General features: G+C 39.7%; 1 protein-coding gene across 1 annotated transcript; it reads right to left on the reverse strand.

Moving 5' to 3' along the window:
• On the reverse strand, positions 1-27,850 carry map3k12 (mitogen-activated protein kinase kinase kinase 12). The gene is made up of 14 exons (XM_051904780.1): positions 26,439-27,850; positions 20,062-20,581; positions 19,812-19,995; positions 16,098-16,289; positions 15,861-16,019; positions 15,448-15,606; positions 14,594-14,702; positions 12,813-12,922; positions 12,002-12,118; positions 11,642-11,761; positions 7,140-7,797; positions 6,802-6,869; positions 2,772-3,057; positions 1-1,886 (listed from the first exon to the last, which is right to left on the reverse strand). Exons 2-14 carry the CDS (start codon positions 20,483-20,485, stop codon positions 1,770-1,772), a joined length of 2,703 nt encoding a protein of 900 aa, XP_051760740.1. The 5' UTR covers positions 20,486-20,581; positions 26,439-27,850; the 3' UTR covers positions 1-1,769.

The following is a 27,850-nucleotide window of genomic DNA, read 5'->3' on the forward strand; positions in this document are numbered from 1 at the left end:
TTTTTGTAGCTTAGCAGTTATTTAATAATTATATAATTTTATTTTTACAAGTTCACAAACATAAAAGGTGTCATCAGATGGTTTGCTGTAGGATGGTGGATTGAGGTGTTTACATGATTTCAATGATCTCAGTTCATTCATGCTTTTAGCGAATATGCCAGAAAAATGTATTTTTTCTTTACATAGCAATTTCTTATTCATAGTCAGATTATTGCTGTCTATGTAAATGTAACCAATTTGAGGACTTGTGAGTTTCAGTCAGAATAGAGCGAAACATCATCAGAAAAAAAAGATGTGGTTCAAGGTGTTTCAATCTTCAAAAACTTTTTAAAAGGTTGTCTTTACATACATACTCTTGTTACTGGAGATTTGCATCTATGGAACCATCATTAAATACATTTTCAGTGCAACATGAGAAAGTGATCATGTATATAAACATCCTACTGTAAAGTGCCTACAAGCAACACAACATTACACATTCAAGGTAAAAAAGGTGCAAACATTTCTTTAGATGTATAAAAACAATCGATTTAAAAATTAAAATACATAAAAATGTATATCATGCATTTTGTTCTTCAGGACATTACCCTTCTCAGACCTACATCTGGCAAGCTAAAATTCATATACATTATTTTTATTGTCATTTATTTGTTTTACTTTATTTTTACAGTGCAGAAAATAAAAGTGCTTTCTTCAGATTAGTTGAAATGTACATATTGCATGTCCCTACGAAAGAAAAAGTATTGAAAGGTAATCCGAGAGGTCAGAGGAGAGCAGACGGTTGGAACAGATATCTCCGTATCATAGATCGTGTACATTTATATGTGCCGTTCAGTCTGTGTTCGCGTATACTTGCATCCAAAGGTCCTGCACCTGACTATATGACTGTACATTTACAGACCGGTTTGAGCTGCCGTGGTCGGGTGGCACAAGCACAGGAGAATAGTCGAAACTGGACCGTTTTTATTGTCTTCTTGTTAAATTACGTTAACAAATAGTTTTCTTTTTTATTCTTAGACTTAACTTACTAAATATATATTTACATAAATTCAGGGCATTATAGTATCACATTTGTATATGCACCTTGTAAATGCTTTGGAAAGGAAGCATCTGTACATAGTAGTGAAGTCAGTCCCAATCCGAGAGCAACACACTTCATTTACGTCATGTCTGAACAGATTATTGGGGTACAGTTTTGGCAAAACTACTTCATCCAGGCCGAAGGAGGAAGATTTCATCCGGCTCTACACATTCAGATTCGTTCTAGACTCTTTGACTTCAAACCGTACTGCTAACCACAAGCCTTCCACACATTAACGGACATTATTCCGGCACTCTCGTAGCACCAGGAAGTCTATCTGCGCGACAATAGCGCAAACTTAACGAAAGCATCATTGCTGCTTTTTGGGAATGCCCTGAAGTTTTTAATTGCATTGATCTTTTCACATAGTTCCTGCAATCCTCGTCTCTAGCAGCGGTTTGCTGCACTACTTGTCTTCCTATATTTTCCGTGGCTACGTCCTGGTCATGAGGCAGTTTGCGATCCCAAAGTTGTTATGACCAGTGTGTCAGTGTATTTGTTCTTTAGGTGGCTAGTTGTTTTGTGTTTACTGTTGTTTCGCTGCATTTCTCAGATGATGTGTGCGCACACGTGTTTCACGAAAATCAGTTTCGCTTTGGTGCAACCAAAAGTGAAAGTGTGTGCTGGTGTGATGCCTGTGTGTGCATGATTGCACGGGTTCACATGTGTGTGTGTGTGTGTGTGTGTTTCAGTTTTGGGGCCCCTGGCCCCAGCCTCCTGCACTCGGGGGACGGCTCGGCTCTCCGCTCCCTGATTGGTCAAGTTCAGCGCTGTCACAGTCCGAGTCCTCACATAATGCGCGAGTCTGGGAACAGGACAGAGAGCATGATCAAAGTCTTGGACACATTGTATATGATGCTCGCAAGATTGACTATTCAGTGGTGGAATAAATGAACATAAGCCATTGAGAAAGAACTGCAAAAAAAGAATAAAAAAGTCATATAACCACGTCAATCGGAATGAATTGGCCCAATCCTTTTCTAATTCATTCGATAGGACATTAAACACTTGATCAGATTGAAAAGTTCTGAGCATGTGCAATGATGTAGAAATGTCGAAATGACTCACGAAATGAGCTGTTGTTGAACATGGACTGTCGTGTCATTCTAAAATTCTCCTTCAGACTCATGGTCTGTGATGTGCTGCAGGGCAAAATCGTCCTGATCCCTTTATTTAGCATTCATCTAAACCAGGGCTAGGCAACTCTGGCCCTTGAGATCCACTGTCCTGCAGAGTTTAGCTCCAACCCTGATTAAACTCACCTTCCTGCAGCTTTCTAGTATTCCTTTAGATCAGGGGTGTCCAACCTTGCTCCTGGAGAGCTACCATCCTGCAGATTTCAGCTCCAGCCCCAGTCAAACACACCTGAACCAGCTAATCAAGGTGTTCAGGGTTGCTTGGTAATTACAGACAGGTGTGTTGGAGCAGGGTTGGAACTGAAGTCTGCAGGACGGTAGCTCTCCAGGAGCAGTGTTGGACACCCCTGCTTTACATCTTGATTAGCTTTTTAAGTTGTTTAAGGTTAGATCTAAACTCTACAGGAAATTGGATCTTCAGGGCCAGAGTTGCCCACCCCGATCAAAACTCTACATTCGGATTCATCAATCAAAATAATTTCATTCCGATTGAAGCAAAAGGTGTCCATGTAAACATAGCTAGTGTGTTGTATGGTTTCACACAATACTAGTACCTCCAGGATATTTTGTTCCAAGTCAAAATTCGCCCTCTCCTGTTCGAGGGCGGCGGCCTCTCTTTCAGACAGAGTGGGGTCTGTAATATCCACAGGGATCTCAGACCCTTGGGAGATGAGGTCATCGCTGCGGTCGTCCAGACGTTCGTCTGTGTTGGTACTGACCACATCTGGCGTGCCGCTGTGGGAGTGGTCAGTGGTGTGGCCCTCCTCTCCCTCTGACACGGACAGGTTCTCTGAGCTGAAAGTGGATACTGATTGGCACTTGGTTATACTGGTCGGCCGTCTGTAAATCGGACATTAGAGAACATACAAACAATTAAACAAGGATATATTAAAATAAAAATGTGGTAACACTTTATTTTGTGGTCCACTTTAGACATTCTATTAACTATAAGTAACTTATCATGGGTTCCATGTCAGAATTCATGAATCTGAATTAGCCCTAGTTTGGGCCCTAAATGAGTTTGTCACATGGAATCAGTGTTGATGGCATTGAAATTCTGCAGCAGAACGATGACACCTCAGACCATTATCTAGTCTCATGTATACTCCATTGAGCCAAGGCTGCAAAACCAACTCCATTATAAATATGGTACAACTATCACCTCTACCACTAAAGATATCTTTATAAATAAATCTAGAAAATAAAACTAGAGGTATTTCGCATTTTGTGGAAGGACAGTGTTACAGCATACAGAAAGGCCATAAAAATAAATTACCGAGAAATAAAACTGAAATTTGGATGTTTCCAAATAGCAAGCAGTAATGACTTTATGAATTTCTTTACTTGCAAGATTGATACTATTAGAGAGAAAATTATAACAATGCAACCATCTACTACAGTATTGCATCAGACGTTGTGCTATACACCACCACACAGGAACAATTACATTAATTCTTTGCAATAGGAGAGGAAGAATTGTCTAAACTTATTAAATCATCAAAATCAACAACATGTATATTAGAACCTATACCGACTAAGCTACTGAAAGAGATGCTTCCTGAGGTCATAGATCCTAATATTATTAATTTATGATTGTCATTAGGATATGAACCAAAAGCTGGTTGTTATTAAAACCTTTTATTAAAAAAACGCAACTTGATCCTAGAGAATTAGTCAATTACATGTCAAAAATACTAGAAAAGGCAGTATCCTCACAACTATGTTCCTTTTTAGAAAGAAATGGTATCTGCGAGGATTTCCAGTCAGGATTTAGACCGTATCATAGTACTGAGACTGCTCCCATTAGAGTTACTAATGATTTGCTCTTATCATCAGACCGTGGTTGTATCTTTCTATTAGTCTGGATCTTAGTGCTGCATTTGACACTATCGACCACAATGTTATTTTGAATAGATTTTAAAAAATGATGTTGCCATTAGCGGACTTGCATTGACATGGTTAAAATCTTACTTTTCTGACTGTTATCAATTTGTAGTAGTAAATGATGAGATGTCATATCGATCACAAGTTCAGTGTGGAGTACCGCAAGGCTCAGTACTAGGACCGTTGCTGTTCACTCTGTACATGATACCCTTGGGAGATATCATTAGGAAGCATGGCGTTAGTTTTCACTGTTACGCTGATGATACTCAGCTCTACATTTCTTCACGCCCTGACGAAACTTACCAATTCACAAAATTAATGGAATGCATAGCTGATATAAAAAATTGTATGACTAGCAATTTCCTACTACTAAATTCTGAAAAAAATAGAGATTCTAATTATTGGACCAAAAACCTCTGCACGTAATAACCTAGAATACTGTCTAACACTTGATGGCTGCTCTGTTAAGTCTTCGTCATCAGTTAGGAGCCTGGGTGTGCTCTTTGATACCAATCTTTCATTTGAAAGCCACATTTCTAGCATCTGTAAATCCAAATTTTTCCATTTTAAAAATATATCTAAATTACGACATATGCTCGCAATGACAAGTGCGGAACAGTTAGTTCATGTGTTCATGACCTCAAGGCTAGATTACTGTAATGCTCTACTGGGTTGTTGCCCTGCATGCCTAATAAACAAACTCCAGATGGTCCAAAATGCAGCAGCTAGAGTTCTTAGTAGAACCAGGAAGTATGACCGTATTAGTCCGGTTCTGTCAACACTGCATTGGCTCCCTGTTAAACATCGTATAGATTTTAAATCTTGCTAATCACTTACAAAGCACTAAATGGTTTAGCTCCCCAGTACTTCAGTGAGCTCTTAATGCATTTATAGTCCTTCACGTCTATTGCAATATCAAAATTCTGGCCAGTTGATAATATCTAGAATATCAAAATCAACCGCAGGCGGTAGATCCTTATCCTATTTAACACCCAAACCCTGGAAGAGTCTTCCTTGTATTGTTCGGGAAGCAGACATACTCTGTCAGTTTAAATCTAGACTTAAAACACATCTCTTCAACCTGGCATACACATAGCACATTATCACATTTCTATAATTCCAATCCATTAAAGGATTTTTAGGCTGCATAAATTAGGTCAACCAAAACCGGGAACACTTCCCATAACACCCAATGTACTTGTTACATTGTAAGAAGAATGCCATCTACGGTAATACTGGTCTGTCTGTCTCATCCTTATCCCAAGGTTACCGTAGTCAGCCGGTTCCAGGTCGTATCCAGATCATATGGTGGACCTGCACCTAGACACGACCTCATCGCAGCCCTGAATGTCAGCAGAGACCATGTCTACTAGACAATCCCCTTGTGAAGACCTCGTCGACACGATAGCCATTGGCACAGATCCTCAGCAAAGACCAAAAGAACCAGACAAGTCCTCTGCACAGACCCTTATGGCCAGCTTCGTCTCCATACCAGCGTGATGAATCTGATCTTCAATGAGAAGGAACTGGATGAAATATTTTAAATGCTACAGATCCACAATCTGACTTCGGACTTGTGATGTGGCCTGAATTATAATCATGCACTGTTTGTTTGTTGGATAGAGGAGAACTGGCCCCCCGACTGAGTCTGGTTTCTCCCAAGGTTTTTTTCTCCATTTCTGTCTGATGGAGTTTGGGTTCCTTGCCACTGTAGCCTCTGGCTTGCTTAGTCGGGGACACTTAATATTAAACTATATGATGTTTTATTAACAAAGTTCGGGAGGAGTAGGTTCAGATAATTAACCTAATTAACACAAGTGGAGAGCATTCAGCTAATCAAATCATTAACGACAAGAAGTGTGTATATATATACACCAGTCTTACCTCTGTTTGTTTGACAGTTTATCAGCATCCCTCCACCACCCATCACTCTGGGTTTGGGCCAAAACTCAATTTCAACTGAATAATGACTGTTTACAATTGTCTTTTTAGAGCTGCTTTACAGCAGAATTGAATTCTGTTTGCATCATTGAATCATTATTTTCTTATTTACCACTGTAAAGCTGCCTATCTGAAATAGCCCCAGTATGAGCTCTACATGTGTTTTTCTCCTGGGCTCCATGTCAGCCCTATCTGAATTAGCCCCAGTATGGGCCCTAAATGGGTTTGTCCGTGGGTTCCATGTCGGCCCTATCTGAATTAGCCCCAGTATGGGTCCTAAATGGGTTTGTCCGTGGGTTCCATGTTGGCTCTATCTATCTATCTATCTAATCCTCAAGCCCATATCATGCCTACACTGGCCCCACCATGCAAAGTTGGTTGGGTAGGATCATTTTTCAGGAACAGAATGTCTCATTTTAGTCAGGCTAGCAAGCAGCCTTTAAATATCATCAGCTAGCAACATAACTAATGATCAATACCAGTTATCTCCCATCAGTGTTTCCCATTGTAGTGCAATTGCTGTATTGCACTGTGGTGTCTGTAGTCATATAAATATAACCATTTTGACAAAACTCAAAATACATAACACAGATTTGTTGAAAATTTGCAATCAGCCTATTTGTATGAGCATTTGCCAAAACAAGATAACATTATCTTCTTATGGGTTTGGAAAGGCAGCTTAACATAAATAAAGCAACCTACCTACTATCTTATTTTGCAAGAAAATATTCCTGAAAGAATAAATAATGACGTTCTTACCGTCTTCTTGGTAACTCCACCTCGCTGTCCACTTCACCCTCTTCTTCTTCAGAGGAAACGCCACGTCGCTGGTGGAATTCAACACACTTCATTCAAACTGTTCTAAAATAGTTTTACTCAACTTAAAATAATAAACTGAATATCAACTAAATCAGCTTTAATAGTTTAAGGGTGGCGCTAGGCCAAAATGAGCACTGTAAATATAAAACCCTCAAATTACATTTACTGTTTTAATAATCTTTGTTGAATGTTGATGTTTGAAGTATAGAGGTTGCATTTCAGGGGACTTTGTGAAGACATATAAACATGTAAACCTTGATTAAGTCTGTTCCAGTTACCTGTTTGCGAGTGATAGCAGCTCGATACAATATGGCCGATGGAGTCAGATGACTTCCGCTGGATCCTCTGGGCAATCGCACCGCACCAGTTCCCTCCTCTCTCTCCTCTGCATGGGTTCTGCCCACCGCTCCACTTCTGCCACAGCAGGGCGAATCAGGGCTGCTGGAGAACGGCAGTGAAGCGGCATCCTCACTGGCCGTGTCACTTCTGGGTGGAGTCTCGTCCAGACCGGCCCCAGCTTCTGCCCCGCCACTGGTCTCTCTGCCCAGGGCTTCAGTCGTGGTGGCTCCACTGACTCCATCTTCAACGTGGCGGGTGGAGCACAGCAGATCCGGGCTGGACGAGGACAGCTTCAGCGGGGGCGGCTCCAGTTGGCCCTCCCTCATGGTGCCCCCTGAAGCCGTTTCAGTGAGGGGCGCAGCGGGCGTCGTCGTGTTGGACAGCGTGGGCTTTCTTTCTTGGCTAGCAGGGGCAGAAGGGTGCTTAGGCCCTGAGAGATCCCCGCTGCTTCCTCTGCCACTCCTCCGATGACGGGTTTTCACCCTGCGGGCCCGACTAGGTGAGGTAGGTCCTCGGTTTGAACATGGCGGGACAGTCACCTGCAGCACACCAGCGTCCATCTTGGGGAGAATGATCTCTGATCTCAGGAGATCAGGCCTGGATATGACAGTTCAAGAGGAAGTCATTGGTTACAAAACATTTTTTTTGGTGGCACCTTACTTTACATATGTTACATGTTAAGGCCAATTCACACTGCACTGACAGACGCAGACCAAGGCCGTCAGTCACCGGTTTACAGTATGTCACTTCTCAGACATTCCAAGACCGGACAAACGCAGATTCAGAATGTTCAATCGGAGAAAACGAGAGTCGACCAACACCCACAGTCTGTTGAGTGTCAATTGGCCTTTACAGTGTAATTGCGTGATTGTATTCAGTAGCACTAATAAGAATTAAAGCTGCAAGTGCAGCATTTATCGGGGTTCAAGCATTTAAGGCCTTTAAGCCAAAACAGGCAATTTACCATTGAAAATATATGGTTTTTATTGCTTTTTAACAGTTATAGCGCCACCTATAGTCTGATCTCCATAAAAGTTTGCATGCTTGTTTAGAATCATATTTCTTATGTGGTTTTTCGTGAAGTTCCGAGTTTTTGTTTAGGAGTTATAGTCTTTTGTGGTCACTTGGCCACGCCCCTTTTCTAATTGACCCTGTTATAGCTACCCTAAAGGGAAAAGTTCAACCTTTTTTTTGATAATTATTGACCTAGAGAGCAGGGCTCTGAACCGGTTCAAGGAACAAAAACGAAAACTGGAAACGAACGAAATTTTGACCGAAACATAACCAGAAACGGAAACAAAATCAAATTTAATCGTTCTGAACAGAAACGCTAATTTGAAATGGCCATTAACCGGTTAATAACGTTATTTTATTGTTCAGTTTAATATTTTGATTTGTGTGTGAAATGCCCGCGCTCAGGCTCTACAGTGAGTGAAATACCTGCGCTGACGCGCTCAGGCTCAGCTGTCAAGTCTTCATAAGTCACAATGGCAATGCCCTGGCATTAGTTTTTCCAATGATATATGTCACCAACCGTCAAGCATTAGGCCTACATTTAAGTGAAAATGAATGGCAAGTAATATGCAGCTTGTTGTGCGTATTCAGACTCCAGAGAATATTTCTGCACATGAAAAACCTAGGACTAGTTTGCAAAAGTTGGTTTTTTACAAAATTCAAAATGGCGGAATTTTCATACCGGAAATGAAATCGGAGATACATGTTTGTTTGTCTTGAGCCAAGGATCACAATGAAATAAGACACTTGAGTCTACGACAAATGGTTTAGGAGTTATGAGCAGTTTTCTGTTTTTGATCGCTGTAGCGCCACCTATTGGCCAATCTGGGTCATACTCTGTAAACCTCTCCCCAAATTGAGACCTATCATCTGGCCAAGTTTCAAGTCTCTGCACGATCAGTTTTACGGCACAAGAAAAATAATAAAAATCCTTACAATTACAATAGCACTTTGTGCTTGAACCCCTAATTATTATGGTGTTGAATATATCAAACACTGAAACAAAAAAATCATGGTTATTTTTTTTTTTATTTCCACCATGGACTAAAGTTCATTGAAACAGATTTATCGACTAAATCCCTCAAAGCACAACAAAAAACTTTGCCTCAGCAGAGGCTGTGATTGGATAACTGGACTAACGAGTGGACTAATCGCATCGCAGCATCTCAAATGTTGGTTTAGTGGTTCTGAAACGTCTGTGATTTGGTTTAATTCCCTCCAGTAGCGTCTCACACAATTGCTTTCCCAAACACCAGCATCCGAACACAAGAGAACATGACAGCATTTTTTTTTTTTTGTGTTTCGTCTGAAGCTCTGAGACGAGCTCATTTATGATGGATGAATTTCCCAGGAAGTGACGATTTTGTTCTCTTGAACACATGGGATGGAAATGCTGCTTTATTCGCAGATGTTTTGTTGCCATATTCCAATTTTGCGCACAAGTTTGGATGGATATATAGCTACTGTTAATGTATTTGTTCTTGACGAACTAGATCTGCTACACACGCTACTGCCACGACAGACACAGACATGCTTTTGTGACATGATGCTGCTGCAGAAACAGACATACATGATACAGCTGATCCCCATAACTGATCTAGACAGGTGGTGCTGGGGAGGTGGAGGGGTTCGGAGCAACTCTGATGCTGCGGGACACTGAACCAGACTATTTAAATGTTAAACGCTCAAGATCATTGGCTGCTGATACAGCACAGGTCAATCTGCTTGTACTTGCTAGTAGATTTTCCAATTCCACATCATATGACTTCACAGACGAGTGGTAGAGCGTTAAAGCACAAATGTGAAAGACCCAGGTTTAAATCCCCAACATACTTTTTGGTTTGGAAGGATGTTGAGAATTGTGCATATTCTGCAATTCTTAGATAGAATTACCATTTGTGTTTATTCTACACTAAGCAATAAATACCATGCAGCAGTGTGACTGAATTTGCATTTCCACAGTATGATTCCAATCGGGTTATCAACAAACAGCAGTTCTGGAATAAAACTCCCTGGGGTTCATTATCTGGAAAGACACGGCTGTAAGGATCCCTGTGGAATTTAATTATTGGTTTGACTATTGTTTGTGTCGGGCAGAAGTGTGAAGTGCTGACGTGTGCAGGTTGACAAAGAAACATGAATGCAGCATACCATTTCATTTTGCTTGGAAAAATGTAGCCGGTTGCATAAAACAAAGAATTTAAGATCAAGCAAAGTCTCTGTTTTAACTCTTCAATCAAAATGAAATAATGAATTTGTTAAATAATGATTATTATTACATTACTAGAGTTACTGACTTTTACATGACAAACATTTGAATGTTTCAATTCCCTCTTGATCAACAAAGGTGTGAAGCAGAGTGTGTCGGCTACCTGGGTGTTTAAAACTGACAGAGCAGACATAGAGGGCCTTCGCACCGGAGGAACCTTTTCATAGTTCCTAGAACTATTAGCTGAAGTACCCGGATTTTGCTGTGTTTGCACCGCAGGAACTAGGAACGATTTTAGTTCTAGGAACTCCTTTTAAGGGAACTAAATTAGCTCCTACTTCAGAGTAGAGTCTAAACCAGCACTATAGGAACTATCAGTGATGTAAGTGTATGTTGATTGGTCAAACGCATGTCAAACACCGGCACTCAGCATTTTTAAAAAGCTGTATAAACATATTTACTTCACGAATATGGAAAACAGCGATAACAGCGTTTACCTGTTGTTTGCAGGGTTGTGTTCTTTTCTCCGCCTCGATACTGAAAGTTGTCATAGGAGATTACGTCTCTTAACCCCAATTTTTGCTCTTTCAGTCGCGTAGATTATGTGTTTACATTCCATTCTCTGTTATCACGAAACCCTCGACACACAACAAACAGCTCCGATCTCGGCATCCTCCATTCACTGTTTTTTAGCGTTTAAAATGCAGCGCTTAAAGACGCCGCTGTTGGCCACTTCACAGTTCCTATTCCCAGTGCGAATGCAACCAGGAACATGACCCAGGGGAGAAATTAGTTCTCGGGGAACTATCCTAGTGGCCAGTTCCTAGAACTAAGTTCCTAGAACTATTCGGTGTGAAAGCCCCTATAGGCGAGGTGCAAATATGAACTAAATGGATCAGTAGTCAGGTGATGTCAGGTGATGGTTTTTTTTACAGAGAAGAGTGTCTTTCATAATGTTGCTTTGGTAGTGGATGCATTTAGAGTTTTAGTCATGTGTGTTTTTGTGGAAAATTCAAAGATCATTTTTTAAACATTTAATCATGTACATATTCTTTGGTCTTGACCACTTGCTTTGCTGTTTGTTTTATACACATACAGTCACATAGAAGATAAAGCCTTTGTGCTTTACATAAGTTTGTTTATAAGACAGACAATAACTTTGACCTTGATTTATGTCCGTTATATATTGATCATATGACCGAATGTGGCTCTTCTCACCTCTTGCCGTGAGACGGCAGTTTCTGAGGGACGCTTCTCTTCTTGATGAGTTTGTCCACTGTGGTCGAGGGGTGGTGTTTGAACAGACCAGGATATTTCTTATCCAGACACTGTTCCCTCCTTAATGAATAACACGTTAGCATTAGCACTTATAAATAAAGATAAACGTATCTGATTAGACTGCATTTGCATCTGAAAGTAACATGACATGGAATGACAGGAGGATGATGAGGACTGACAGACCGATCGCTCTTTCTCCATTCGGTGCGTGGCTGTTTATAGTTGTTGGAGTGATTTCGTCTGGTTTATTCAGAAAAGAATAAATAACAGAAGATGGCAGTGTCAGTGCAGGCGTCTCACCTGAGCAGCTCTTTCTCTTTGAGCTCCAGCTGCAGCATGACGGCGTTGAGCTCCATGTAGAGATTATTGGCTCGCTCCAGCTTTCTCTCGTAGTGTTCTCTGATGTCCAGCGCGTGCCTGTGAACACGAGTCCTGCTCAACAACATGTCCACTGCTCTGTTTCGTCTCCTCTCATTCTTATAATACCGTTGTTGTGTGAATAAGTACACGGTTTAGCCCTTAAAACCTGCGCTAACACTCACTCTATATAGATGATTAAAGTGTTCAGTCAGGAGCTTCATATATGGAACCTTTTCCATCATGGGATCATTTTTTTGGATTTAGTTTTAATTAATTCATTTTGTTTTGATTCATTTTTTTATTATATTTAAATTTTATGAATTAAACACCTCGGAAACACACTTTATCACTAGAAAAATTTAAAAATAACGTGAAACATTAAAAGTGTTATGCAAGACATTTCTTCTCATATCAAACCTTTTTTGCCATAAAGTGTTCTTAAAACTGAGTTAAGAACCCTAGAGTTCTAAATAGAACCTTTTTAAAAAAAAAAAAAAAAAAAAAAACTGCAACATAACTATGTGTCCATTTAAAAAAAAAAAACATTAGGTTTCTGTGATTATTTGCAATATATTAAAACAATATTGTCCTAAAATATGTACACACTGAATCCCCATTTAATGTAGAATCAAAATAAAGCAAGTAGTGAATAAATAATGCAAAATAAAACACTAAGCTAATTTTACACTCTGATCAGCTTGTATTAAGGATGTTTCAGCCGATATGTTTTGGTCATGTGATTGTTGCTGACCTGAGTTCCTCCCGTCGCCGGTTAATCAGCTCTTCATCCAGACGGTGCAGACACGTGCCCTCCGACTTAATCTTCTCAAAGTGCTGCTTCACCTCCTCACGCCACTCCGCCTGCACACACACACACACACACACACACACACACACACAGAAAACTTGATCCTTTGTTTTTACATCTTCAAAATAATATTTTAACAAAACTCCTTCACTTATTAATATTTGGAAAAAACTTAATATTAATATAATAATATAATATTAATGAAATAAAAGGCCACTTAAGTGCACTTAAAGAGAGACACTTTCATGTTTCTTAACTCACTTTTAAAAAGTTCACTTTGTTATAATGTCAAATTAAATGTTTAACGTTAAAGAACATTTTAAGTCCTCGTATTTTAATAATTTTTTGTCATGCTTTAACGAAGGACTATTAACGTACTAAAGCACATGTGAAGCATTTGATTATAATTTAAACTAAAGTGTGTTATTCGATATTACATTCAAAGGTAATATATATTAAAATTGTCTAATTGCATTTTTTTTTTTAAATAAATATGACATACAAGTTTCAATAGAAATGACATTAAAGTATATTTTAGTTTACCATAAATGCTTGTCAGTACATTCAACACGTTAACATTTAATTTCAGAGACAATAGAAGTAATTATGAAATGACATATAAAGTGTTATGTATTCCCTGGCTTGTGTTTCATGTGTTTTGTTGATTGGACTTTTAGTTTGCATTTTATCCTGTTTCCTGTCCTGTGTGCCATTTTTGTAGTCCTTTGTAGTTTTTCTAGTTGATAGTTCTGTGATCATTCCCAGGTGTGTCTTGTTTGCCTGTTACCCCTCTAGTTTTTAACCCCAGTGTATCTTGTTGAGTCTTGTCCTACACTGATGTTTGGTGCTGCTCATTCTGTTCTCTGTTGTTTTGTAGTGATGGGAGAAACGAAGCTTTTCAAAACTTTGAATCAACTGAACCAATTGCTATGGCAAAATGTTTGAAACACCACGCGCTGGTGACACCTGCTGGTCAAAACAGTGTAAATTAAACAAAAACTCAAACATGCATAAAAACAGCTTTACAAACCCACTGCAAATGTTTTGTTGAAAGTATAATCTGTCAGATGCAAATAACTAATCATCTAATACCATTAAATATGTATAATAAGTATTCTTTTATCAGTTTTTAGGGCTTGTTTTGTTTGTTCTTTGGATGGCTCAGCTAAACAGAAACTAATATTATTCCTTTTAATTATTGAAACACGCTCTGAACCACTGCTTCAAAACAAAAGATTCATAAAGGTTTTGAAGCTTCACAAAGCAGTGTTTCGAAAGCGCCCATCACTATTGTTTTGTTATTATGTTTATTTTGTTAAATCTTTAAACTTTTCTTGAAAATGCTGAAGGATTCAAGGATCCTCAATATCGACCTGTGTGCTGCTTCAAGAGAGCAACCATACATCATCAAATCATAATCATTTAATTATTCCATTTAAACAAATTCATTTTTATTATATTACTTATTATTTGAGTTATTTTCCTGCTCTTTCCATACTTGCTATTGTTGCTAATCGTATGATTGTGTGGTGTGAAGGGATGTTTGTCTTCATGAGTTAGAGATCAGAGGTTTTAATGTCACAGGACGATGTTGTGAAGCAGTCATTTTCCATAGCTTGTGCTTTGGTATAACAACACTTGTACAGGTCAGTCTGAGCACTGAAGCACATGGTAATTTCACTGCTCTCCAGCAGTAGTGCTCTAGTGTTTGACGCGCGTCTCACCTGTGATTTGAAGTACGTCTCCTGCGGGGTGGAGAGCACGTCTGCAGAGGCGATGTCCAAATGCAGCAGAATCTGCCTGAACGACGGCCTGTTCCTGGGTTTGCAGTTCCTACACACACATACATCAGTGTTAGAAGAGTCACTTACAATTTATTGTAAGAGTCAGCTAATCATATTATGCTCATTTCCATCTTTTCCTTGTCATTTTGCAGAGAGCTCATCTATTTCCACACGATTCTCTCCTGTCTTTCTTTCCTTGTGACAAAAATCACACTTTAGCATACTTAAAAAGTGTACTTATTACAAAAAGAATACACTTTAAAGGAATATACTTAAGTGTGAAATGAATGTAATGTTTGCAGACACTGAAAACTTCTTTATATGCAAATTTCATTATTACCTCTATTGTCTTGGAAATATGGTTAAAGTGTACTGGCAAGCATTTATGATAAACTATTGAAACTTGTACATCATATATTTAATTAAATATAATTGTAATTAGTTATTTGTAACAATGAAGTTAAAACACATTTGTAGTGTTGAATAACACTTCAGTTCAAATTATCAAGTACTTCACATGTGCTTTAGCATGTTAATAGTTAGTACTTTAAAGCACGACAAAAGATTAAAACAATGATTTAAAATGTACTTTCAAGTAAAACTTTTAAATTTGACATTATTACAAAGTGCACTTTTAAAAAGTGTTAAGAAACAGTCATGAAAGTGTCTCTCTCTGCTTAAGTGTCTTTTATTTCATTATTATTATATCATCTGCATGTTTTTAAAAATATACTTGTATAATTTGAAGTACACTACAAGTGCACATTCAATATGATTGTGTCTCTGTCTCTCACCAGCACTGTCGGAGCAGGATCTTAAAGCCGTCCGGGCAGCTGTCAGGAAGAGGAAGCTGCAGGCTGTTGTTTCCCACGCCCCATATGATGGCGGAGGAGTCCACGTCTTTATAGGGGATCTCACCGGTCAGCATCTCCCACAGGACCACACCGAATGACCTGCCAACACCAGATATCATGGATTCATCTCCTCATTCTCTGCTGGATTGGCCACTTTTAAGCATGACATTTCTTTTCTAAGCACGCATCTTTTCATTGTAACCTAGCCTTGTTATACTTAGCACTTAATTCACAAAGAAAGTTTTTTGACAGAATTCTCAATTTTTGGGTGAACTATCCCTTATATACTACTATGAACCATTTATTAACCTGTGTTAGATCCTCCCACACCCAATCATTACAAATGATCGTACCAGATGTCCACTTTCTCAGACACGGGTTCATTGCGGATCACCTCCGGCGCCATCCAGGCCACAGTGCCGGCAAATGACATCTTGGTGCTCTTGTCTCTGAGCTCCTTAGACGTGCCGAAGTCCGAGATCTTCACCAGGTCGTCGTGTGTGATCAGCATACTGACGGGAGAGAAGATGTTTGATCAGTTGTGTGGGTGTTGGTACGAACCAGGGTTCAAGCTAATGGAGCTGTCATACTTGGGTGACTTGAGATCTCTGTGGATGATCTTGTGCAGGTGGAGGTAGTTCATGCCGCCGGCGATGCCCATGGCCCAGTCCACCAGCAGGGACGGAGTGATCTTCCTGCCGGCCCTCAGGACCTCGTAGAGCTGCCCCTGCGCGCAGTACTCCATGAGGATGCAGTAACACGGAGCCTGCGTGCACACGCCCCTGAAACACACACACACACACACCGACATTCGCAGTAACTGCTTCATGAACCAATCATCACTTCCTTTTTACTACTAGTTACAGCATCAAATAAACATGAATGAACATCAGAAGGAATGTGTTGTTTCAACCGCGGAAAGACGTCAATACACACCATTTTTCAAGTTCAAGTCCACAGACATTAATCTAACTCTACTGTTTGGTTTGTTTGCACATAATATTGCCGTTATGATTGGTCAGATCGCCTGTCAATCAAACTCACGGCGAAGGGTGAATTGTACTATATGGTCATAATTCACAAGTTCACACTTACATTTAATTAGATAGATTAAAGGTTATGTGTATTTGCCATGCTGTCCGAGGGGAGAAGGCTCAGAGCTCGAAAATTGGCCCGAACCCAGAGTACTCCCCCATGCCAGGTTGGGATAGGAATAGTTAGAACTGAGGAGAAGGGGTGTTGGAGGGATGCTGGAAAAGAACAGAGGTAAGTCTGCTGTATATATACCTCCTGATGTTAATAAGATTAATTATCTGAATGTGCTCCTCCCACAATCTTTTGTTAATAAAACATCTTATGTTGCCACAGTCCAACATTGTATTTTTGATACGATATGGTTATGTGTTTGTAGGAGTTTCGCTGTCAGACCGCTAAATTTATTATATTATAGTCTTTACTAAGGTTTAAGCAAGTCAATTTACTGGTATTTGCGCCATTAGAAAAGCATCTTAATCCATTTTGCGATTGATGCTGCGATTGTTGCTGTAGGAGGAGGAACCGCAGAGAACAGAGTGCGAGACATCAGGGAGAGAATCTTCTCCACTCGTGTGCATTCATTTGTAATGCCAGAAGAAGACATTATCCGAAAATATTGTTTGCCAAACCATGTTATTTTTAATTTGCAGCGCTTGTGTTGTTAGTAGATCACACGCACCTCATTATCATCAGTTCTGTTTGTTTGTGACCCTACGCTAATTTGCGCTGCTCTTGGTAGATTGTGTTGGTCATAATGGAAATGAGTGGCTGCGTCTGTGTTCTGTAATGTGCTCATTGTCAGTAAATCACCCGCAGAACTTTCCTCTCCCATCGGTGCTTTTATGAGATTGCAGTCTCACACTAATTTGCCCTGTCTAGTAAATCTGGACCCAGATGTCACTATTTAGATAAAGAGGTTCTATAATCCAATTCCTTGTTTTTGTTTTGTTAGGGGCCAAGCACCGAAGGTTCATAGGCACCTATTGTATCCGTTGGTGTTCTTATTATTATTCCTCCTTCTTCTTCTTCTTCTTCTTCTTCTTCCATATGAGTCTATGGCAGCCCATAGAACCACTTGCAGGAAAGTTATGAAATTTGGCACACAGATAGAGAACAGTCTGAAAATTATCCTCAGCAAATTTGGAGTCTCTAACTCAATCTCTCTAGCACCACCAACTGTGCACTTATGTTTATGCTAATAACTTTTGAACCGTAAGGGCCAGAAACAAAATTCTGATTCCCCGGATCAAAACAAATCATTTTCCGTCGTGAAAATTTTTCTGGCATTTTGACTTTTCCGGAAAAACTACTGTTTCGGACTCATCCTAGGCAATTTTCATCAAAATTGGCTCAAATCATCTTTAAACCATGCTGGCAAAACAGTTATTAGAAGCTTTTTGATAAACCCAACAGTTCTCGAATAACGTGTAAACGAATTTGACGAAGAGCACATGAAACTGGATGTGAAGCTATATCTCCGCAACACTTTAGCGTATCGAGATGAGTCTTGGTACATGTCATCACAAGCATAATTTGAGGCTACATGCAGCGTTTTTGGCACAGCGCCACCTACTGGACAGGAGATTTTAAAATGGCTATTTTTGCTTAAAAAATCATTTTGATTCAGTGCAGCATACAGAGATGATACCCAATTTCAATGATACCCAATTTTCCCTTTGTCGGCCATTTTGGGCTTCAGTCATTTGAAATTTTGTTGTAAAATGCTGTATTTTATTAAAGCATTAGTGTATCGTTACGAAACTCAGTATGTGTCAAGAAACGTGTATGTGTAAGGCAGTGCTTCTCAAACCTATCCTGGGGACCGCTCACAATTGCACATTTTGGATGTTTCCCTCATCAAATAACACCCAGTTCAAGTCTTGCAGTCTCTACCAATGCTGCCTTCATGTGCTCTCAGAATTATCGTAAATACGAGTTTCCTAGGTAAAAATTGCACATGAAAACCCTTCCATTTCGAAAGTTGAATGTGATGAGCTCGTAATCACAACTTCAGAAGTGGGAATTATCAAATTTCCCATAGCATGTGAAGGCAGCACAATGAGCTGATGAGTTGAATCAGGTGTGTTAAACGAGATATACATACAAAATGTGCAGTGGTGGGGGGTCCCCAGGACAGGTTTGAGAAACACTGGTGTAAGGAACTGAAAATGTTTCGGAACAGTGCCACCTTGTGGTCAAAATTTATAATGAAATTGTAATATAAAACGTTAATGAAATGTTATTGGCTTTTGATTACTTTTGCCTATTAAACAATGAACGATTACCAATTATCGAAATTGCTGTCCACCATTTTGAATTTCTTTGAAAACCTACCATTTTGGAACTCCTCCTAGAAAGTTGGTCCAATTTTCACCAAAATCATCTTCAGACTATGCCGGCAAAATTTATTAAAAGCTTTTTGTTTGACCAAACCAATGTGTTTCGAATAACACGTTAATGAAATTACCATGGTGGCAAGCTGATTCTGATACTGTAACTGCAATGCTTTGGCATTTTGACACCAATGATCTGCGAACCCTGCCTCCGATTCTACAAATTTCATTGGTCATTTCATTTACAGTTCTGATTGCTTACACACCTCTGAAATAAATACTAATCCCTAACCCTAACCTACACCCTGACCTTAACCTTAGTATAGCATTGGTAGCACATCATGATAGATAGCATTGCTGTTTGTCGCGATCGGATCCATCATGAACTTTCTTGACTGCGTGATTGAGTTGACCAGTGAAATCGGCTACGGGGCAAGGATTGTACTTTAAAAATCACACGGATCATTCACTGATGAACCGAATAAGGTTGCGCTCTTTCTTTCGGAGCTCCAAGTCCAGTTGCATACATGCTGGACAAAGACATAGTCACATTACCCAGGTCTGTTAGTTTGATTTAAAAGTTAAAGGGGACCTATTATGCCCTTTTACAAAGTCTTGATGCTGTTTTTGTGCTCTACTAGAACAGGTTTTCATGCTTGAATGTTAATTATTTTCCTCATATTCTCCATTATTGCAGCTCCTTTCTTCCCAGTTTGTCAGTAACCCTCTGTTTAGTTCCCGTCTCTATGAGTTCAGAAACAGTGACACTGATATAGAGAAGAACTGGAACTTTGCAGAGCTTTTTCATGCTCAAACAGCAACATTACACACTAGAGAAAGATGAACATAGAGAAAAGCAAAATAGGTGCTCTTTGAATGATTGACTCTAAATGTACATAGAGGGTGATGGTGCTGTGCATGTTTGCGTTCACTCACTTGAAGGTAATGATGTTGGGGTGTTTGAGCTTGCGCAGATGTTTGATCTCAGTCTCCTTGATGTCCCTCACTTTCTTCACAGCCACGTCTTCACCATGAAACTTGCCCAGAAAAACCGCCCCCTGTGCCCCACTGCCCACCCACTGCAGCTCGGAGATCTCCTCGAACGGCACCTCCCAGGATTCTGGAAGAGACATTCGATTATCTCCATCCGAAACGACTCGCTGCTGTCTCCGATTGTCGTACTCACCTTCCTGGCTCTGCTTGTGCTCTGTCGAGTAGGCTTTCCCGATCATTGTCCACACTGGCTTCAGGCATCCGAACAAGCCTTCCAGAAAGCCCCCTCCGCCCGCCTGCAGCCGGAAGCTGTCGGCCTGGTTGCGCACGGCGCCACCCTCGGCTCCGCCCTCCTGCAGCTTCAGCACACTGTTGGAGAAGTTGGTAGGCTCGTCGCTCAGGGTGGGGCTGTTGCTGTGGGTGTGAGTGCCGCTGCCGCCTCCGACGGGGTCGATGGAGAGCACGTTACGGAGGACGCATTGGGTCGGGGTGAGTTCGGTGTCTGGGGTGCTCGCCGGCACCTCCGAATCCGGCCGGCAGAAGGGGGGATCGGAGAGCGGGGTGCTGAACCCTGAGAGGGAGGGGGAAGGGGCATGTTGCTCATGGACACAAGCCATGGGGGCAGAAGGGGTGAGGGTGGCCCACGAGTTACCCACCCTTCAGAAAAGTGGCCCTCACCACTCTCTCCGGAGCACCACTGCTCTTCAACACACCTGGAGAGAGGAATCACAAAGCAAGCCATAAGATTCGAGAAAGAGCGTTCTTCTTATTGCTTACTAGGAACGGCAATGAAATACCACGGTGTATTAGAGATGGTGTGATTCTGATTTTGGCCACCTCTGAAATGGGTCAAACCATAGATATCCACAACACAAACAACAAATTGTTCATCACTACAACAAACAGTAGATCCCCGTTACTATAGCTACACCACCACCCCCCCCAGGCACATCAAGTTTGCACAGGGCCTCGTACCCCCCCTTCTGACGGGCGTAGTTACAGGGCTTGAATCTCGCTGTGGGATTGACATATTGCGCATTATTTTACTCATTTTGTTCTCGCACCCACAATGCGCACACATAAAGCTGCCTCTCGGTAGCCTACTGTAACAGTATAATGGATTTGTGCGTCAGGTCTTAAAGTGACAGCAGCCTAATATACCTGCTGCCAAATTATGAGATTATATTAAAAATATCTATATGGCAGTTTTTCCCCATGGTATTGATGTCAAAATTGTTATTTTTGGGTTACAATGCCAAATATTATCTTTAATAACAAGCATGTTCATGAAATCGTGTGTACATGAGGAGTGATGGCCATCACTAGGGTAAAGAATTTAGACTGCTTCAGTAGTCGACTTTCAAACTTCTGATTCATTTTTTGGGAATTTTCTTTTTATTATGTGCATTGAACTAAAACGAGCAGCAGTTCTCTATCAGGTCCTGAAGTGCCTCAGCACTGCACACTTCGGATGTGTCTCCAATCGGACGCGAGCATCACTCCGGAGGCCAGAGCCCTTGAAGCGGGAACTCTGGAGGGAGCTGGACTTTTGTGCCTCACATTGGGGCTGTTTGATGAAGGGAGCAATGAAAGACATCGCCAACTTCACAAGGAATCATATCATGTGACTTCCATAGATCCATCTGGGTTACACTTTATTTCAACAGTCCACTTTAGACATTCTACTAACTATAAGTAACTTTGCAACTACAAGCCAACTAACTCTCATTAGAGTAGAGGTCGACCAATTGATCGGTTTTGCCTATTAATCGGCACAGATAACAGTTTGCTAGAACCATCACTTATTGGCAAAAGTCCATACTGGTAGTTTTTCCGGGTTGTGTCTGTTGCTGGAGCGGCTGAGAAGGGTCCGCTGTCATTGTACAGTACAAGAGCGGCCTCTAGAGGAGAAATATAAACTATCACTGATGCCTCATGGTGTTTGTTTTGACACGTGAGGCTGTGCGCAGAGCAGGACGCTTCCGATATGGAATTAAAACAGACAATGAAATGATATGTATACGGTACACTACCGTACGTGTTTTCATATCATTATAAAGTAGTTAATTTGTTGACAAAATGCTGCATTAGTAGAGAAGGTTTGTATGTAAGTATGTTTGCCGTCGAGGCTGAGAGGACGCTGACATTAGTAGTACCTCAAGCGGTTAAAACAATGACAAAAATACACGCAAGTTCAACCCAAATGTTTAATGTCACAATTGTTACCATCTATTTGCATTAGTTTATATCCAGCTGGACACTTTTATGCATTTATTAGCCAGCGATGTTGCATATTTAAAACTAGTGACATGAGAAAACAAACCGTATCATCATGCATCCGACAGAAATATATAAACAAATCAGAAACACATCCGATTTCATGTAATATATGTAATATAAATGTAATTATAATTATAAATGTAACATGTAATATAAATATGTGTCTAATTTCAATGCTATGGTAACACTTCACAATAAGAGTTCATCTGTAACAATAACTAAGGTTAATAAAAGTACTGTTCATTGTTAATTTCAACATTTACTAATATATTTTCATATTTTAAAGTTGTATCTCTTAACATTAGTTAATGCACTATGAGCTAACATGAATGATCAAAGTATAACTAATATTAATATTTTAATATTTAAAAAGTTCAGTACATTTTCATGGTACTGCACGGTTTTTCAATTTTTGTTTGAACAAAACACTATATTATGTGTTATGTTTGTTATCTATTTTAAAAACTATTGGTTGATCAATTGGTTATCGTCCAGCGTGGGCCAACCTAGTTATTGGTAAAATCCACTATTGGTCGACCTCTACAGTAGAGTATTAGTAGACTGTTAGAGTTGGTAGAATAAATTGATTATTCTACTATTGAGTTGCAAAGTTACTCATAGTCAGCAGAATGTCTAAAGTGGACCATGGAAATTAAGTATAACCGTAATCTCTTATTACTGGCTGTTAAATTTTGCAGCTTGTCACATTGAGCTAATATATCCACTAAACACATTTGCTGCCTATGAAACATGATTCAGTGTGCGATATAACACAACTTATTCTAGGTACACTTATACGTGAACTCAAACACTTGAAGTGACCATCACATGCACCCTTCATGACTGGATCTGAAACGACCCTTCGTGTGGCGTTTCTTTCCTGTAGTGCCCTTTAAAGGTGCAAAAACACTGTTGAGATTGTCACCATATCTTGAGCCTCTACGAGCTGATGATGTAAATCAGGGCGCTTCAGGATTGAGAACTGCTGGATTATGGGACTGAGCCAATGATCCAACAGGGATCAGCTAATGATGACCAAATACTGGCCTGTCTGGTACAGTACTCTTCTCATTCATAAGAGCAGTAATCAACAGCAGGTCATCATCAGCAGTGGTTTCACTGCACATGTTCTCCATATCTGAGTGTGTGCAGCGAAACACAACGCTTGAGCGTTTAAATACAGCTGCTTTACCTTACTATTCATTTTCACACATTTCACAAAGTCAAAAATGAGCTCCTTACAATCATCAAATTAATAACTTAAAATGACAAAAATACAACAGCAGTGCATTAAGCCGCAAAAGAGACACTGTCGGAGCCGAACGCGGATAAGCAAAGGGGCTTCGGATACACGACTAAACGCATACACACACAAATGTCAAAGTGCCTTTTTGGCAGGTATCCTCATAAATACAGTGTGTTATGTCTTAAATGAATGTAAACAATTGAGAAAGAAAATGCGTGTGTAACAGTATATTAGATCTGTGCAGCTCTTAAAGTGACAGCAGCCTAATAAACCTGCTTCCGTCTGTCATTAATGATGATCGAACAACACGACAGAGAAAATCACTCACTGATCTTGACTGAATAACATAAGTAGCTTTAATAAGGATTAATCTATATTTAATGTGTACAGTGTTATTTTACATTTGAGTATTCAATTTTCTGTTATTGGCCATTACTAATCTGAAAACCACAGTTAGCACTGAAAACACTGTTTAATTTGTATTTTCGTTCTGTTGTATTTATTTGTCTGTTTTGTTTGTAATTAGTGTATTTGTTCTTATCATATTGCTGACTGTTTGCTTGTCTTGTTTAATAATTTTGAGGACTTTTTTCTTACATTATAGGGCTACACGATTATGACAAAAATCATAATTGTCAATAATTCCCTTGAAATTGTAATTGCGATTTTTAATTACGATTATCATAATTTACATTGAATGATGTTTTAAAGTAACTGCAGGCCATATTTTTTTATATGAAAACAAGCTGAAAACACTCTTCCTGAACACTTGTATTGCTTTTCTATAGCATTAAGCCTCAAATGTCAACTATACATTGGTTTGGTTTCTTCTTTAAATAAAAAAAAAAAGGAAAATATGCATGGTATTATAATGTTATACTAAAAATAATACTAAAACAATGGAAAAAACCCTTAAGATAACCTTTAAAAAAAACATCTTAAGCACACAGAACTTTTTTTGTAATTGCGCTTTTAAACGACTACATAATTGTGGCACCCGTGATTGTAATCACGATTAGAAATTCAGCCCTATTACGTTAGTAAACCTACTATTCGTTTTTGCTGATAAAATTTAACATATATTTAAAATGACTCATATTATGAAATAAGACTTTGATCATATCGCCCACCAATAATCATGATTTCAATATTGACCAAATATAATTATGATTTTTGCCGTAACTCACATTCATCAGAATTGCAGAATGAGTCTGTGAGAAGATGAGTTAGTGTTGAAACAGCACGAGACTCGTCATGTGACTGAAGAATCTGAGCAGGAGTCAAACACACAGAGAGTGAATCATGATTCATCTGAACATGGACAGATTCTGCTGTCAGTGTGTTTGAGTAGACTTTCTGTTTGGGTCATTTTGTTGTGTGTTTTGTTATTCAAATCTTTTAAAATCTTTAAAATCTTTAAAAATTTTGTTTTTATTCAAATCTTTTTAAAATATCACTATATTTTCTTAAATTAGTTTTTAGTTTTAGTTATTTTAGCACTTAAAAGTGAGAAATTGTGCAATGGCATCTAGCTGAAATAAAATAATTACTTTTTTTGTATCTCAGCAATGATTTTATTTCAGGTACTGCATTTGTCATGGTTTTAGTTTGTTTTAGTTAACAATAATGAACCTGATAAGAGGTGTGTGTGTATATTCACGACTTACATTTGTTTATGTTTCATACACTCTAAAAATGCTGTGTTAAAAACGACCCAAGTTGGGGTGAAAATGGACAAACCCAGCGGTTGGGTTGTTTTGACCCAGCGGTTGGGTTAAATGTTTGTTGGTCAGTTTTATACTGTAAAACTACTGTAAAAAATGACTGTATGTCTGGCTTCAAATGAACCCAAAATAGGTTGGAAATTAAAAATCAGACACATAATTACTAGAGGCAACAATAATAATCAAATGGTGGACATTTATTAATAAGCAATTTAATACATGTTTATTATTTAACTATCATTCAATAAACTTATTAATAAATGTTCATTTATTAAATGTTAATTTCCTACATATTTTGGGTTCATTTTAAGCAAGCAATACAGTATTTTTAAACAATAGTTGAGTTAAATAAAACTAACCAGCATGTTGGGCAAACATTTAACCCAACCGCTGGGTTATTTGTCCATTTTCAACCCAACTTGGGTTGTTTTTAACCCAGCTGTGTGTATATGATCGAGGTGTTGTGTTTCTAGGTGCAGATTTTATTTTATTTACAATATTTTATTGTTCCCCTACTTTTTGTTTACATCCACTGGACTAGATAGATGTTTCTTCATAGTGAAGCTGGTATAGTTGACATGCAAGTTCCAAAATATTATGCTAAAACATTTCTCCGAGTGTATTAATCACTTATAATTATAGGAACTGCTAAAAGTTGATTGAAAATTGTGATCAATTTCAAATGAATGGTCATAGCACCTGAATATACACTTATATATTCATTCACAGTGTTCACGGACATGTTATTTCTCATCAAACACAGGCTGTCCTCGTGACTGAAACAGTGCAGCACAAACATCATCCAATCTATTGACGCATTTGCATGAAATACATACAGAAATCACGACACTTCTGCTCGCTTGTCTCCGTGCGAACCGACGCTCGCGCGCGCGTCACGTCACTCTCTGCACAATATGGCAAAATTGCATAACAAACGCACGCGTGCGCTCCTGAACGACACGATTCTCCGCGCGTGTCGTGTAATTACACTATTGCGCGTGTACGGTCAAAAACATCGCACGGACGCACGCGACGAGAACGAGCCGCTGGCGCGCTGATGAAAGGCAGTAAATGGACGCGTTTGTTCAGATGTGATGTCATTGGCGTCAATGGCGCGCGCGAACGCGTCCAGCCGCGTGAAGTACCGCAATGAGTGAGGAGAGGATGCACACACACAATCACACACAGACACACACACAAACACCGCACGAACACACACTCGTCTCATCTCTCCCGCTGGCGCTTAAAGGCTCGCGAACACACGCGAATCCTCGCGGAGAGGCTCGCTTCATATGTGGGCTGTAGATGATCGAGCAGTACCGTATCTCTGGAGGATGCTGTTGTCAAGTGACGGGTGGGATCCGATGTTGTGCTCTCGGTTCCGCGGTAAACGCGTCTCTCTCCTCGATCACCGCGCGCGCGCGTGCTTTTCTCTGGGGTCGATGTGTGTTTTAATCCGGTCCGGATCGAGCTCCATCAGCTGGATTGCGTGATCACGGATTCGGGTCCATTAGTCGAGCGGAAGGAGCTGTTTCTCCTCTACGGTGCTGAAGTGACGTCACGGGGCGCGATGACGCCCGCTAGGGGGCGCGCGCGCGCGTTACCGTGAGAGCGAGCATGACGTCAAAGCCACAAGCGGTGAATGTGTGTGGATTCGGCCTGACCTTACAATCAATTGATATTTTACAGCGTTTAAAGGAAAACCGACTCGATAAATATGATTCACGTGACTTTTGACGCTTGGAGAATAATGAGTTTTTCACACCGACGGCTTTCCTGCTCGAAATGTCAGAGATTTCAGATAATAACAATAGCGCATTTGTCTATAACCTGCGTTTCTTTTAGTATGCTTCATGTCAACTCCAATAAGTGCTATTAGATAATGTGTTTTTCTAGTAAAAGAAATACATTAATAATGAGGATGATGATGCAAAGTAAAAGATTTAAGTTCATTGACATGTATTTACTAAGAAATTATTAGGAAAATATGGTCACACTTTAGTTTAGGGTCCAGTTCTCACTACTAACTACAACTTTAGCCTCAATAAACTCTTAATTGCTGCTTATTAATAGTTATAAGGTGGTTAAGTTAAGTTTAGGGGAAGGATCAAGAATGTAGAATATCATCATGCAGAATAAATCATTAATATGCGCTTAATAAGTACTAATTAACAGCAGATATCATAGTAATATGCAACTCGTTAATAGTGAGATTTGGACCCTAAACTGAAGTGTTACTGAAAACATTTTTAATGGATGTTAAAAATGACATCTTGACAACTAGAGTAAAGGTCTAAAACAAAACAGCTTTAGCTTCATTCATTTTCTTTTATTTGTACACAAATTAAGTAGTTAAATTACAGTAATTAATTGTTGGCCATTGTGATGGTTTGCAAAATGAGAAAAACATATATATTCTAGTTCATAACAAACTTTTCTGTGGCTAAAGTAAATTCATATTTCATCCCATTTGCGACTCTGTGTGAATTGCTACATTTTAATGATCCAAAAAAGGTCAAAACAAAGGACTGGAAATCAAAGTTTGGCCTGTCGAGCGACAGAAACGGCGGACTGTCTCTGTTCACGTGTGTAGCGGTCCAGATCAGGATCATGCAGAATAACTCACATGAGCTTCTTCTTCTGTGTGAATATGTACCAAACACATGTAGCGAGGTTCAGCCGTCAGCAGGGGCTTCGATGGACTTTTCCAGAGAGACGACAGGACAAATCTG

The sequence above is a fragment of the Ctenopharyngodon idella genome, chromosome 9, assembly GCF_019924925.1.
Source record: "Ctenopharyngodon idella isolate HZGC_01 chromosome 9, HZGC01, whole genome shotgun sequence".
NCBI classification, from domain to species: Eukaryota; Metazoa; Chordata; class Actinopteri; order Cypriniformes; family Xenocyprididae; genus Ctenopharyngodon; species Ctenopharyngodon idella.

Bases quoted from the DNA above. Each gene is read 5' to 3' on its own strand.
- map3k12 (XM_051904780.1), bottom strand. From the start codon at position 20,485: ATGGCTTGTGTCCATGAGCAACATGCCCCTTCCCCCTCCCTCTCAGGG. The intron at 19,996-20,061 runs GTGAGTACGACA...TGTCTCTTCCAG, and splicing joins GCACAAGCAGAGCCAGGAAG to AATCCTGGGAGGTGCCGTTC. The intron at 11,762-12,001 runs GTGAGACGCCTG...TTATTCATTAAG, and splicing joins AAAGAGAAAGAGCTGCTCAG to GAGGGAACAGTGTCTGGATA.